The 15,990-nt window shown below is 50.9% G+C and overlaps 1 protein-coding gene across 9 annotated transcripts in view; it reads right to left on the bottom strand.

The window, feature by feature from the left end:
- The window catches only part of RBFOX3 (RNA binding fox-1 homolog 3), a 3,087,537-nt gene that overhangs the window by 12,957 nt on the left and 3,058,590 nt on the right, over positions 1-15,990 (bottom strand). For all 9 annotated transcript variants that reach the window (XM_069655212.1, XM_069655215.1, XM_069655213.1 and 6 more), the window contains 3 exons: positions 9,100-9,139; positions 6,176-6,252; positions 5,474-5,552 (listed from right to left, as the gene is read on the bottom strand). In XM_069655212.1, the coding sequence (XP_069511313.1) occupies positions 5,474-5,552; positions 6,176-6,252; positions 9,100-9,139 (196 nt within the window). The remainder of the gene's footprint in view (positions 1-5,473; positions 5,553-6,175; positions 6,253-9,099; positions 9,140-15,990) is intronic.

Here is a 15,990-nt window from a genome sequence, read left to right as displayed (position 1 = left end):
GTTTGATGCAGGAGACCTCTTCAAGGCTACTCAATCAGGGTGTCCGCTGGGCGCGGGAGCCAGCTTCCTTACTGAATATTATGTGGGCAAACCGAAAGGGAGGACACTGGGGTGCTTGGAAGGGCAGTGGGCCTAATGAAGGTTGGGAGAGCGCTGGTCCTGTGTGTGATGCCCACGTGACATGCATCACGTGGATGAGGAAATAAAGGTGGGGGGAAAAGCCCGCCAAGGGCAGTTCCCACTCTAACTCCAGAGCTTGTGTGTCTGCGTCATTTTGTTCTGCGCCTGCCCGCGCAGCGCCTCTCATGCTCTGCAGGAGCGGCTACCACGCCGCGCCACACAGCCACACATCACACTGGTGACGAGGTGGAACACACATGCCCACACAGCACAGCCCGATGGCAGCGAGCTGCGCCCAACTCACATCGCACTCCAGGCACACCAGGGCCTGCTGACCCGTGTCGCGCCCACCCCCCACAGTGCCTGAGCGGCGGAAACGCATCAGCTGACTCTGGAATGTGGCAGCCAGCAAGGCGAGCCAGCTCACACTGCCTCCGCGCCCCATGCACCCCAAGGGCCTGCTGATTACTATCACGCCCTCCCAGCCAGGTGCCTGGCCGCGGGGGGGAAAGAAAAAAAAGAAACACAAACGACACATGAGAAAGTGCGCCACCCGTGCCGCACACAGCAGGAAAACATAAAATAAACAATACAGTCCCACGCACCCGACAGCCCACAGGCCCAGTGCAGAGGCCTAACTTACACGTGGGGCCCGGCCAAGTGAACGCGAGTGCTCAACAGGCTGCAGCGCCCATGACAGATACTCTGAAGGACTCCCATAGCCCCAGGCAAAGCTCAGAGACACCCTTCATGATGCCCAGAGAGCTCTGAGGTGCAGCTATAGCCAAGACAACACAGTGAGCGCACGCACAGCAGGCGGCCAACTCACAACATGAAGCACAGACCCCAGCCTACGTCCCCACTGGCAAGGATTCTCTTTTCTTGCTTAGCCACCTGGGACAGAGCCACACACAGCCATTGCCACGCAAGTGGGCCCCACCCCAATAGCACGGCTAGGCAAGAGCAAAGACATCACTGGTGCACAAGCAAGGATGCACAGCAAGCACAAGCCGTGCACCTCACGACATGGCGGACAACGCCACAGAGGTAACAAGGCCAAAATCCTGACACCAGCACATGGCTAGATACCATGCAGGAGACCTTCATGCAACCCTTTCAGCCCTTCAGCCCCCGCACAGGACTCGGCTGGGAGCTCTGGATCCGAAAGTTTGAGTTAAGCATCAAGGCACGAGACATCACCAGCGAGGAGAAGAAGAGAACCTTGCTTAGGCTCAACATGGGTACCATGGCCATTTGACTGTTTAACACACTCCCGAACCGAGGCACTGAAGATGACTACGATACGGCATAAGATATCCTCACCAGGAAATTCAAACCTAAAGTCAGCCATGGCTTTGAAAGGTTCAAAATGAACCAGGCCAGACAGTGCCCGTAAGGGAACAACGACTTCTACAGCCGACTGCAGGAGATGGCCCTCAGCTGTGACTTCCGGGCGAAGAGTTTGCTGTAAGGCAACAGGTAATACATGGACTGTCCTCAGACAAGCTCCGGTGGTCCATCCTATCAGAAACAAACCTGTCACTGGACACAATCCTGTCCATGTGGGGGCCTGCGAGAAAGGACTGATGAGCATGTGTCGGAGATGGAGCAAATAATCAGCCGACTGCCGCAGGACACCGAATCGCCACACAACAGCATGACAACAGTCAACGCCCTGCGGCAGCGCAGACCCCAACAAGGGCAGCCAACCACCCGACCAAAGAACTGCCTGTGGTTTGGTGGACAGCAACATAGAGGTGAATCCTGCCCTGCATACGGCACAACTTGCTACAAATGCGGGAAGGTAAACCATTACGCATCGGTTTGTCTCGGAGTTCTCAGACAACCAAGGATCACTCACCCAGGAGGAACACCCCAGACTGGAAGAATGACCCAAGACCTCTCAGCACACAACCACACCAGCCAACACAGCACGACCTCCGGCAAAGGAGACAACCAGGCAAAGTATGAGAAACCAGGCAAGGACGGACCCAAGCAATAGACGGGGAAGACACCGACAGCAGCAACGATGGACAATCGAGCAGAGAATAGTCCCCAAGCCACGCAAAGAGTCACCGCAGCCCCTGGCGGGAAAAGGTCCTCATGATATGAGGGGTAAAACCAGTGACAACAAATCATGCCGCTGCGCTGTGGCAGTAGGAGACATCCCCGTAATGATGATGATTGATACGGGAGCCACGGTAAATGTCATGCCGACCACCAGTTTTGAGAAGCTCGATCCCAGACCCCTCCTGTGGCAAAGGACAATGTTGCTAAACGCCTACGGCTGCAAAAAAGCCCCTCCCCATCATGGGGTACTTCAAGACCGTTCTCACACATCATAGAAAGAGCTGCAAGATGAGCATTTATGTTGTGGACGCAGGAATAGAGACCCTGCTCAGCTGCCCAACAGCAGAACGACTGGAACCTATACAGTTCAATTTTGCAATTTAATCCAAGGATATCAATCATCTGCTAGCAAAGCACAAACAACTATTTGAAGGCATTAGATCCCTAAAAGGAAGATCAGTCAAATTCCACATTGACCCCACGATAGCGCTACGAGCAGTACGACATCGGAGAGTCCCCTTCACATGCAAGCAGCGGTAGAAGCATCTAAACAAACTGGAAGACCTCTGAATCATTGAAAAGACCACCGGCCCCACCCCCCAAGCAGCCAAGGTGGTGCTCATATGCATTGACATGCGCCTGCCGAATGTAACGATAGGGAGAGAGAGACACATAAATCCCACAATAGACAAACTGATCGTGGACCTGACAGGTGCCACCATTTTTAGCAAGCTGGGCTTACGATCAGGCTACCGCCAAATTCACCTAGTGAAAGAATCCGCTACATCACAATATTTTCATCGCACTTGGGTCTAAGAAGGTTCCCGCGCGACTCAACTTCGGCATATCATCAGCCACCGAAGTTTTCCAGCACAAGATACGCAAGGTACTCCAAGACCTTCCGGGAGTCACGAATGTCAACGATGACATCTTGGTATACGGCAAAAACGAGAAAGAACACAACATCCGGCTAGCTGCCACCTTACAATGACTATAATAGTCGGGACTAAAGCTACACAAAAAGAAGCGTGAGTTTGGGAAATCCACACAGTTTTTTTGGCTACGTCTTCAACGAAAAGGGCGTATCACCTGACCCAGGAAAAGTAGAAGACATCAAGAATGCGCAGGCCCCAACTACAGCAGCTGAAGTGGGGAGCTTCTTGGGTATGGCGACATATTGCGGGCGATTCATCCCTGACTTGGCCACCATCGCCACCCACCTGTGGGAACTCACGAAAGCAAAGACAACCTGGGAGTGGGGAGAAGTCCAAGAAAATGCATTTCAGAAGATCAAAGACTCTCTCTCCAGTGACACCACCATGGCATTCTTTGATACCACACACACAACAGAGCTACTAGTGGATGCCAGCCCGTTAGAGCTTGGAGCCGCGCTTACCCAAACAGACAAGGATGGAACCATCATCCCCATCGCATTCGCAAGCAGAGCACTCACCCAGACCGAACAGAATTACGCACACATTGAAAAAGAGGCATTGGCCATCATATGGGGGTGCAAGCATTTCCATGTGTATATCCTCGGACATCCAGTGAAGGTGCTGATAGACCATGAGCCGTTGGTCCCCATATTCAAAGGGTCTGCACCACATCCCCAAGCCAGGATTGTGTGCTGGATGCTCCAGCTGCAGGAATTTGATCTGGAGGTACAATGCCGGGCCGGAGCCGACAACCCGGCCGACTACATTTCACGGCACTCCCAGCCTGCCACTGCCACAGACTGAGAAGCAGCCAAGGAGACAGAGGAGCATGTGTGCCAGGTCATTGCCTGTGCCAAGCCCAAAACCATGAAAATCGATGCAATCTCTGAGGAAACTGACAAAGACCACTGCCTCCAGCTGACCAAGAAGGCGATCCTGACCGGAGAGTGTAAAGCATTCCTCACAGCAGTTGCCCAGAAGACGCCTCAAGCGTAGGAAATGATACAGGCACTGTTTGGGATACGCCATGAACTTTCAGTATCATTCGACGGCCTCATCCTCAAAGGCCGTCGCAATGTGTTGCCCATCACTCTCCATGCGAGAGCTCTCAAACTGGTACACAGAGGCCACCAAGGGATAGTCAAGGCACAGGCCTTCCTCAAATCCCATGTGTGGATGCCACAAATACAACAAAAGGCTATGGCATTCATCCAAACCTGCACCGCATGCCTAGCGACATGCCGGCCAGGGCCCCCGGAAACCATGGCATGTCCCCCAAGAAGCGAGCACCACTGGGATACCATAAGCATCGACTTTTGCACCATCGCCAACGAAGCATACCTTCTTGTGGCCCTTGACGAGTTCACACGTTATCCTGAGGTTGAGCTGGTCAAGTCAACAGATGCTGCATCAGTTACCACTGCGCTGGAGAAGATGTTCGCAATCAACGGCATACCTTCCTCTATAAAAAGCGACAACGGCCCACCCTTCACAAGCAAAGACTTCAGGTGATTCGTCGAGAGCCTAGGGATCCTGCACCACCACATCACCCCATACTGGCCTCAAGCCAACTGGGATGCCAAAAGGTTTATGGCCTCCATGAACAAATCAGTGAGGATCGCAAAAGACAAAGGGCGACCATGGCTACCATGGTTCCTCCGGTCATACCGGCATACCCCCCCACTCGGCAACTCAAGTCAGCCCTGCATCCCTGATGTTCATGGTACCCATTCAGGTAGGTCTGCCACTACATCACTCGTGGAAGCCCCCACCAGTAGACCTGGAGCAGGTGGAACGCCAATGACAAAACCTCATCATCAAAGAGGGAAGAGCCAGAAGAGCCACGCCAAGTGACCTCCAAGTAGGGGACACAGCGCTCGTGAGGAACAGAACGCAAAAGGGGAAGTCAAAGAGGACAGAGCCAGAAGAGGCACACCAAGTGACCTACAAGTAGTGAACACAGCGCTTGTGAGGAACAGAACGCAAAAGGGGAAGATGTAAGTTTTTTTGAAAGGGAAAGAAAAACCCAGATCAGTATCTTTCTGAGGTATCATTTCAACAGCATTTTTGAAATAAGATCACCAGCTGTGAAATTGTATCTTCTGCTTTGGAAACTGGAATTTTTGGTAAAATATACATGACTATTCATTGGAGGAATTACACATTTGACTACATTTGTCTTTCCGCTGTAGTAGGACATGCCAAAGACAAAGACATGCCAATCTGTGCCTCAGCGGCCACCAATCCCTCAAATTGATAATCTGGGTTGAACATGGGTCTGAGAGGGTAGGGGAGGGATCAACATGGGGTCAAGGGACCAGAAAAGCATGGCGGATCATGATACTTACCATGGTTCCAATGCTGTATGTGGCTGCAGGGCCGATGGTGTGGTGGTACGGATCGGCCGCAGTGTAGACTCTTCCGTAGCTTCAGGGGGAGAAAGAAGGATAGGGAAGAGAGAAAAAGAGATGACAGTGCATGAGAAAGAACTGCTCTGAGAGGTTGAGATGGAGTCAGAGGCTACAAGGCCTTAGTAGGGCGAATCGGGGGGGGGGGGGGCAGTACGGGTCAGGGTGTTAAGCGTTGCCGTAAAGGCGACTGACCATGCCTTTGGGATTTTCGTATTTATCAGTCTGACAGGATATATTTGGGTTGGCATGAAGGCCAATGTGCCCATGTCCCAGGAGGGAACTATCTGTACACATTCTCTACCATGCTATGAAACCTGTCACCCACCTTTCCAACCATATGCCAAGCAGATTTCCTGCTACCATCTACACAAACTCCCTTTCACACTCTTCCAGCGGCCCTCCACAGCCACTGCAACCGCTGGTCCCTGTAGGACACATATCCCGCCACGTGTTGTCGCTTTCTGCATGCATTTACTGCCACAGCCTGGCACCTCTTGCACACATTTCCTGGCATACTTGCCCAGCTGTGTCATGCCACCTCCCGCATGCATTCTTTGTCGCATCATGCCCAGCACACCTCCCCGTGCCACCCTCACTTTCTAGTCAGGAGAGCCTTGCACCCCTGCACCCCATTCTCACCTGTCACTGTAGGCAGCTGCTGCCGCCGCCGCCGCCGCGGCTACTGGCTGGGCGTACCGGTAGGCTGCATACCCACCCTGCAATAACAGAAGAGAGCATAGTTAACACTGAGTATGTCATGCCACCAGCCTCCTTCTCTTCCTCCAGCCCCATCTCACATTCTTCTCATCTACCCGCTTTCCTCTAACTCAAGCTGGCTCTCAAGAGGACAACGCTGGCATTGATCCGGGCTCCTACTGGAATTCCACTATAAAACCCCAGGAATGACCATCATGAATCACAAAGACCCCATTCTACCCACATCCTAATGACTTCCCATATACATCCCAAGGGCTCCACTACAGACCACAATGACTCTGTATGGATGCTAGTGCACAACTGGGCTGCAGCAAACAAGCCCTGCTGACAGAACACATGGACCTCCTAAGTGGCTTTCAACCATGAAGACGGATAAGCTTATTAAGGGCATTCCTTGCATGTTCACTGAAGTACAAGTTGCACTGCTAGGCATTCTCTTGGTGTTCCTTTCATGGGCGCAAGAATGGAGCAGATCTGAAGTGGTCCTTGACTTCCTGCCGCTCTGTTGGTGAAACCGCAACAGACATCATCAGTTTCCATGAACCTTCCATTAAATAGACCCCGGCCGGTTTCTTTTAACTACAGTACCCTGGGCCATGTGTGTTCTGCTTCTGGCCGACTAGAGGCATTGCTCATGGACTCGGCCTCCCCATTGCCTCTAAAAACCAGCTCAATTGCCCATGTGGCTACCAAATGGGGATGCTAAGAGGTCATTGCCACCTCCCACGTTGCGCAGTCTAGTTTTAGCCCCTCAACTGGAGTTTGGGCTCAGAATATCCCAGTATCCTAGCAACCCGATGACAGTATACATTCCTACCTCCCCAATACAATATAATTTAAAAAATGAGTCGCAGTATGGATTCTCCAGTATGAATATACATGCCCCCCAGCAGGAATTATACTACCCCACTGTGAATATAAATGACACCCAGAACTTTTATAACACACAAGTAAACACATAATTGACTCCAATATGAATATAGATGACTGCGGGTATGTATTCTAATACTCTTACATTACTGCAAGTGTGTATTTTATTACTCCAGCATAAATATAAATGACTCCCTGTATGATTCCTACCACTCCAGTAAATCATTCCCAGACTGAGTCTTACCATCCTTGCACACACATACATGACTTCCTGTACGAGTCCTTGGTTGTCATGTATATGCATACTGGGAAGGTAAGACTCTCTCTGGGAATAATGTACTGGGGCGGTAGTAAATGATTCCCAGAATTAGTCTTACCATCCCAGTACAAATACAAATGACTCCCAGTATGTATCCTAACAATCCCGTAGATATAAATGATTCCCAAAGGTAATCCCACCAACCCAGCATACATATAAAGAACTGTGTGTGAATCCCATCACACCAGCATGAACCACTGTTTGCCGCCTGGTCCCCCCAATAGGAGTACCTCAGGCTCTTGCAACAGTGGTCCAGGTGTGTGTATGCGACTCTGACAAAGCAGCGTGGCCGGGGCAGTGTCAATTACCTGTTAAATAAATCCTTACATGGGAATGACTCTGTCCCAGCCCTTCCAACACTTTAGAGAGAAGAGATTGGCAGGAAGTCCGCCTACTAGGCCCACTGTCTCCGCAAACACCTTGCACCAGCAGCTGCAGTCACCTGCAGAAAGTGTCCTTCTGGTGCAAGGGAGGGAGCACCTCAGGTACTGCGAATCCCACCAGGGCAGCTAAGAGACACTGAAGGGCGTGGGTTGCGAGTGTCACCTGTATGCGGGTTTTCTATACCACCACCCAGCTGGGAAGTAAAGGAGTGCTGTGCAACAGGGGATGCAGTAAAAGAGGCAATCGTATGTGTACTATTCAAAGGGTGTGGGCCAGGGGATACAGCAGGGGGTACAGGTTAGGAAGAGAAAGATGGATCCAGTTTGGTTTGGGAAGGTTCCGCAGATGGGCTCCCGAAAGATGGATCCAGTTCGGTTTGGGAAGGCTCTGCAGATGGGCTCCCGAAAGATGGATCCAGGTCGGGTTGGAAAGGTTCCGCAGATGTGCCCCCTGGAAGATGGATCCAGGTCGGGTTGGGAAGGTTCCACAGATGGGCTCCATGGAAGATGGATCCAGGTCGGGTTGGGAAGGTTCCGCAGATGTGCCCCCTGGAAGATGGATCCAGGTCGGGTTGGGAAGATTCCGCAGATGGGCTCCCGAAAGATGGATCCAGTTCGGTTTGGGAAGGCTCTGCAGATGGGCTCCCGAAAGATGGACCCAGTTCGGCTTGGGAAGGTTCCGCAGATGGGCTCCCGAAAGATGGATCCAGTTCGGGTTGGGAAGGTTTCGCAGATGTGCCCCCTGGAAGATGGATCCAGTCCGGGTTGGGAAGGTTTCGCAGATGTGCCCCCTGGAAGATGGATCCAGTTCGGGTTGGGAAGGTTTCGCAGATGTGCCCCCTGGAAGATGGATCCAGTTCGGCTTGGGAAGGTTCCGCGGATGGGCTCCCGAAAGATGGACCCAGTTCGGTTTGGGAAGGCTCTGCAGATGGGCTCCCGAAAGATGGACCCAGTTCGGTTTGGGAAGGCTCTGCAGATGGGCTCCCGAAAGATGGATCCAGTTCGGTTTGGGAAGGCTCCGCAGATGGGCTCCCAAAAGATGGATCCAGTTCGGCTTGGGAAGGTTCCGCAGATGGGCTGCCGCTAACGCTATATTTCTGTGATTGTCCTATGATAGGACCTTTCCTCCTATATGACTGCATCAGTGAACCCTCCCTCCCTTTCTTTACTTCCTCTCGGCGGCAGTTATCGCATATCTGTGGGTGAAACAGTACAAAGCCAATGGCCTTTTTTCATAACTTTTTCTATAAGACAACTTGCCCCTGAGAACTTACGTAAATTTCTGCTCCATAAAAACCGTCCTGGTAAACAACCCTAAAATAAAAAAAAAGCGAGAGAGAGAAAGATCAGTGCATACTCAGAGACACCATGCAATACAGAGACCTTCCCTGCTCCACTCCCCACCTTCTAACACCTCCTCTCTGACACCCCATACTTTTTATGACACACCCTCCATTGCCAGACACAGCCTCCATCCTCAGACACCCCGTGCATCCTGTGAGACAACCTCTGAGCCTCCACCCTCAGACACCCCGTGCATCCTGAGAGACAACCTCTGAGCCTCCACCCTCAGACACCCCGTGCATCCTGAGAGACAACCTCTGAGCCTCCACCCTCAGACACCCCGTGCATCCTGAGAGACAACCTCTGAGCCTCCACCCTCAGACACCCCGTGCATCCTGAGAGACAACCTCTGAGCCTCCACCCTCAGACACCCCGTGCATCCTGAGAGACAACCTCCGAGCCTCCACCCTCAGACACCCCGTGCATCCTGAGAGACAACCTCCGAGCCTCCACCCTCAGACACCCCGTGCATCCTGAGAGACAACCTCCGAGCCTCCACCCTCAGACACCCCGTGCATCCTGAGAGACAACCTCCGAGCCTCCACCCTCAGACACCCCGTGCATCCTGAGAGACAACCTCCGAGCCTCCACCCTCAGACACCCCGTGCATCCTGAGAGACAACCTCCGAGCCTCACCCTCAGACGCCCCGTGCATCCTGAGAGACAACCTCAGAGCCTCCATCCTCAGACACTCCGTGCATCCTGAGAGGCAACCTCCGAGCCTCCACCCTCAGACACCCCGTGCATCCTGAGAGACAACCTCTGAGCCTCACCCTCAGACGCCCCGTGCATCCTGAGATACAACCTCCGAGCCTCACCCTCAGACACTCTGTGCATCCTGAGAGGCAACCTCAGAGCCTCCACCCTCAGACACCCCATACATCCTGAGAGACAAGCTCGGAGCCTCACCCTCAGACGCCCCGTGCATCCTGAGATACAACCTCCAAGCCTCACCCTCAGACACTCTGTGCATCCTGAGAGACAACCTCCGAGCCTCCACCCTCAGACACCTCCTCGCCCCTGAGACCTGCTGCTGCCTGATGCCCACTCCTTCCTTTGAATGGTCCCATTGCATGTCTGGGAAGTTGAGTTCCTCACCTTGCCCTTTCTGTAGACTGATCTTGAGTGTGCATGCAACAGCACATTTAAAACACACACTATTGCACAAGACCTCACAATTCTCCCACACTTTTGGACTCCAAACCCTCAGAGAGCATTCAACCAACAGCGCCTTGGGACCCTAATTATGGAGAAAGGCGCTATCCAAATGGAAAACTGAATAGGTGACATGAAGGTAGTAGCTGCCATGGCCACTAGGGGCTAGTAGAAACATGGCTTCTGCAGTTGAGACAGAGGGCCCGATTCTGAGGGCCATGCAAAAATAGAAAAGTGTCCTTCCCTGAAGGAGGGACACTTTTCTATATTGCACCAGATTCATTTGGAATGCAAAAGTGGCGGCTTGCAACATAAGCCACCAGTTGGGGTGGTTTATGCTGCTGCCTGATGCCCACTCCTTCCTTTGAATGGTCCCATTGCATGTCTGGGATGTTGGGTTCCTCACCTTGCCCTTTCTGTAGACTGATCTTGAGTGTGCATACAACAGCACATTTAAAACACACACTATTGCGCAAGACCTCTGCCATATGAATGAAGCTACTTTTAACAACACAAATGTAAACTGGAGCTTCCCACATAACTATCCCTTTAACAACAACCCTCCGCCTTTGGTTCATAATATACCCCTACTGCACCCATACACACTCCATTCTTGCATGGGTGACTCCAAATTCATTTGGAATGCAAAAGTGGCGGCTTGCAACATAAGCCACCACTTTTGTTCTCTAAGCCACGTCTTCACTTTATGGCTTGGCAGAGGTCCTAGGGACCACACCAAACACTGAGCAGTGAAAGAATGCTTATTCTGCTCACCCAACAGTGCATTGGCCAAAAAATAAATAGGTGCTAAAGTACGGCACCCATGAGGTGCTGTTAGGATAGAAAACAGGAGGATTGCTTCCAAGTTATTAGGTTTTGCATTAAAAAACAACGTTTGTATCAGATGACTACTGTAAAAGATACTACACTAAAGGGACACAAGATGGCAGACTATGCGCATAGTAATCAGACAGTGTAACTGCAAAGACTGTGCAAAATATTGTATTGGGGAGGCCCCCGGCCGGTCCATAGAGTCGGGGTTTGCTCCGCAGTACTTTAAGACGAGATAGCTGCACCTTTGAGATGGATGGGGTGTAGGTACGTTACTCCAACACCAATCAATAAGGACAACTCAATGGTTTGGGAAAGGTGAGCCCATTTAATGACAAGTACAAAAAACAAGGAAACATGGAAATCAACAGTGATGCGATAGTCCGTTTCGCTTCAACTCTCAAGAACTTCATACAAACAGTAACATATATACCCAAAACTCAACATCATTGACGTGTAACACTCAAAAGGTAACATGCAATTCTATTGGTTGGGAAAAGGTAACTTTACTATAGGCACTATATCTGTATATGGTAACGGAGTGAGGGGATTGGATAAACACTATCAGGTGGGCATCAAAGCCCTTCCTTCTAACATTACTCTTGTAGACGTCACTAAGAGTATGACGTCTCATTGGTTCTACTATCTATAGGACCCTAGATTATTTGGTCCATTGTGATTGGGTTGGCTTCAACCCCATGCATAAATCTCCACTTTATTTAGCAGCACGCAGAATGGTCAGCCAGGTGTAGGATGCCCCAAGATTCACCTGGCCTCCCTTCCAGCAATCATTACTTTAGTGGCTATGTGTCAATTAGTTGGCTGTGGTCGGCCTCAAAACTGTATCTTCTTGTCAGAAAAAGTTATTATATTTGTCTGGGCGGCAGCAAGGCGTATGTGTGAACCGTGCCTCTTCTTGCTCGAATGGTCACGTGCTGCTCACACCGTGAATCTGCCTAGTTTTCCTTCCATTTGCGCATTTAATTCTTGTCCGGCTTGCCACCTGCCTAGGCTTCCTTATCTCAGCCTTCCTGAGATAGGCTGTTCTGTTCTTAGGTTTCGATTCCGCAAAGCTACTGTTCGCTCCTTCTCTTGGTCTGACCTTGGCTCCCCAGGCACGAGTTGCTCTTGCTGAGTTTCTATTCAGCCATCTCTTCTTGTTTTAACTGGAATACGAATCCTCTCCTGTTTGACCTCTAGTAACCTGAGTTAATTCTGCTTTTGTGTAAAGTGGACTTGCACTTGTATAGTGTGCTTCGTTGAGGTAGATATGTATAGGTGGCGCTTGCTGCTGTCTATCTTCTATCTTGTTTTCTTGTTTCTTGCGGTTCCAAGCATATGTACAGGCGTTAGCTGGTTGAATATCTTCATCCTGTTTATGGCTTAAGTTTCTTTATTTTTCAACATCGTCTCTCCTTCTAAGTTCACAATATCCTTATTCATGGCGTTTCGTCTCTGTGTGTCATCTTTTGGTTGTCGTTTCTTTCATCTGTGAGTCTGTCCGGGCCCTCGTGGTGTCACCATTCGTCTTCAATTAAGGCCTTTTGAGTTTCTTCCGGGACAGTGTTTAAGCAATCTTCATTTTGTTTCATTTGCTGGTAGGGTTTTCTCAATGGATACCTTACTGTTTATGGTTGTCTGGTTATTGGTACTTCAATAGGTATTATTCTTCTGATAGGCACGGGGCAGAGCCCTACTGCGGCTCTCTGCTGGTTTATTTGCCCATCGTACGTCACATATCTCGGTGTGAACGTTTCTGGTACTTCAAAATGGGTGGTTGGAGTGCAGGCCTCACTCGGGACCTCCTCTACAATATGTTTTCAATTCAATTTGTCAGTGCCCCATTTCTACAATAAAGAAAGCGTTGAGCGGATCTGCTGAGCCACCTTCACTTCCTGAACTAAAGAAACGTGTCTGACGTTTGCGTTCGGGTCATCTGTGCTCTTCGCACGGTACCTCTGCAGCGCTTCATCTGCACATATTTCACATGTTTTTTCTTGCCTGCTGCCCGACATCGCCCCTGCACTCTTCCCAGCACCCTCAGAATGCAGGTGGGAGAATTTGGAGGAGGGAATGTTGTATTACTACGTGGCATTCAGCCCAAGCTCAGAATTGGGCCCAGAGAGGCAGGCTTTGAGCATGTGCAAATGTGGTGGTAAAGTGTGACATAAGACCATATTCCTGCAACACCATTCAGAAGGGTGCCACCTTCACAAGACGCTGCCAAGTGGCAGGTGACTTCCAATGGGTGCTACTAGTCATTAGCGCAATGCTTGTAATATCACTGAAACTTTCCCGCTTTTACAGAAGTGTTGCCCTCAAGCCCATCCATTGGCAGGACATTCCTAAAAGAAGAAAAGTGCAGCTGGAGGTGCACACAAAGGCTGTGTCCTAGTTCCGCGCTGTGGGACTGGCTCGGCATCGGACAGCGGTCTGCAATCTTTCGCTCTCTAGGTGTTTTGGAGTACACTTCCCATGAGCCCTAGCAAGCATAATCAATGGTTGGGGATCAGTAGAACGTTCTCAGACTCTCTGAGTGATTCTGTAGAGGCCATCATGATCCCTCATCCAACGCTTACCCTTCTAGGTGATCTGAACACCTGGTCCGACACCCCTTCTAACCCCATGACCCGTCATCTCATTGACAACATTTTGGACTCGGGCGCATGCAGGGCTTTAAGTGGGCCGGGGCCACCCGGAGCCGAGCCCCGGCAGGCTCAGAAATCTCGTTCTGAGGCGTTGCCCATCCGGGCTCACTAATCTCCCCTGACAGCCCCGGCCGCTAGATGACAAGGCTTTTTTTCTAAGGTCTGAAGCTCTCACTCATGTGCGAGAGTTTCAGACTTAAGAAAAAAATGCCTTTCATCCGTAATGGTGGCGCCCGAACCTGCGAGGCATCCCTTCAAGCAAGAGATGCTGTGGCCCGGCCCCACCATTATGGAGAGAAACGTGAGGCCGCTGGAAGCAGAGGACTTTTTTTTCTCAAAATACTAAAGCTCCCGCAAATGAGCAGGAGCTTCTGGATTTTGAAAAAAAGTCCTCTGCTTCCAGGGGCCTCACCTTCTTAGCCTTAATGGGGACGCTGCCCCTCCCCAGCTGGCGAGATGCAGCGCCACCTTTAAGACTGAAAAGCGAGGCGCTGTCCCCTGCCAGGCAAGCCTTTAGAAAATAAATGGAGAGATCAGGAGAGGGTGTTCATCTCTGCCGGGCTCGTCAAGGGGGCGTGGCCTTACGCGCACGCTTGCGACCCTTGTCGTTAGGCCACGCTGCTTTGATGAACCCCGGCTAAAACTTTTGTCCCACTTAAGGCACTGGGCGCATGCAAAAATAGAAAAGCGTTGTTCCTCTAAGAAATAACACTTTTCCACAGTGCAACGGATTCTCTTGAAATCCAAAAGTGTCGTATTAGGATATAATCTGCAAATACCATTAACATTTAACATTTTTGTTACCAGTCCATGTCCTCACTTTACAGCTTTCCAACTGTCCCTTTGTGGCGCACCAACCACAGAGCCACCCGTGCAAGCGCATTGCGCTGCCGAGCGGCATCTTTGCATCTGAAAAATAGGTGCTAAACAGCAGCAACCTGCGAGGTGGCGTAAGGTCCAGCAACACCAAGACGCTGTTCATCACCTCATTGTTAAAAAACGAGCTTGGTATCACTGTCCTGCAATATTACAGGATGGCCACTAGATGGCAGTGCAATCCAGTCTAGAAAAGTAAATAACACGAAGCACCAGTAGCGTGCTCATTCGTACAGCAATTGCAGAAACGTGTCATTGATATGAATAATTGATATGAATAAACTGTTGAGCTGCGAAGCAGCTGCAAGCAGAGAGCATGAAATGAGCGTGGCAGGGGAAATGTTGACCTGCTTGTGAGTGTGTTGAAGAGCCAGGCTTGCCTTCGATTTCTCTGTTATGGAAATTGCTGGCCTGGGTCTGCAAGCTTGGGCACACTTGTGGTAATATAGAAACGCATGGGTTTGGCGCCGGAGGTGCCCTGTGTACTCAAAGCCTGCGGGGCCCCCTCTGCGCCACCCACCACTCCTCGTGCCCACCAGAGTTAGTGCGAGAACTCTAGGGCACTGCCCAGCAGCGGCTAGGATCGGTCCGTTTAAGTCCACGTCATGTGGAAAGTCAATTCTATTGCACCTGTTGCCCTCACTTGTGGGGTCAGGGGGGCTATGAGTATAACTCGGACAACATTGATGCAGTAGAGAGACTATTTCCCAGGAGAAAGATATTGTAGCATTAATATCTTTATTATTAAACTAGCTAATACATATGCCCTTATGAGCACACTTAATAATTAGCAGGGAATGGTTAACAGCTTATGGAAAATAAACTTTGCCAGCCAGCAATCACCCCACGTGCTCCTCTGGGATGGTTGAGGGAGAAGGTTTGCCCTTTTCTTGGGACCCTGACTTTTCACTTCTATGGAAAGGGACCATGGGGCAGACAGAGCCGGTCTCCCCAGCTCAGGCTCCAGTCCAGGTAAAACCTTCTTCTTCAGCCGCCCAACGACGAATCACTCAAGGGGGCGGCCTCCGCCCATTAAACAGGCACTCCTCTGCAGTGGATTGTTTCCCTCCCAGTCTTCTCTAAGGCATCCAATCCCGGCTGCTGTTTCAGATGCTTCTGTCTTGTGATGCCATACCCAGAGTGCTTTGCCTGTAGGAAGTGGGGGAGGAGCACAGGAAGTTTGGGAGTCCTAGGAATTCCAAAGCTGGTGGATCCCTTCTCTTATTGTAAAGTCTACTCCTGAGCTATTCTACTGTGCCCCCTTCCCCTGACTGCCTACACCAATGAGACTCTGTTCATTACCACCCTGGC

Source organism: Ambystoma mexicanum, chromosome 3q (assembly GCF_040938575.1).
Source record: "Ambystoma mexicanum isolate Mex_15411 chromosome 3q, UKY_AmexF1_1, whole genome shotgun sequence".
NCBI classification, from domain to species: domain Eukaryota; kingdom Metazoa; phylum Chordata; class Amphibia; order Caudata; family Ambystomatidae; genus Ambystoma; species Ambystoma mexicanum.
The sequence above is the reverse complement of the archived record's forward strand: the minus strand, read 5'-3'. Positions and strand labels throughout refer to the sequence as shown.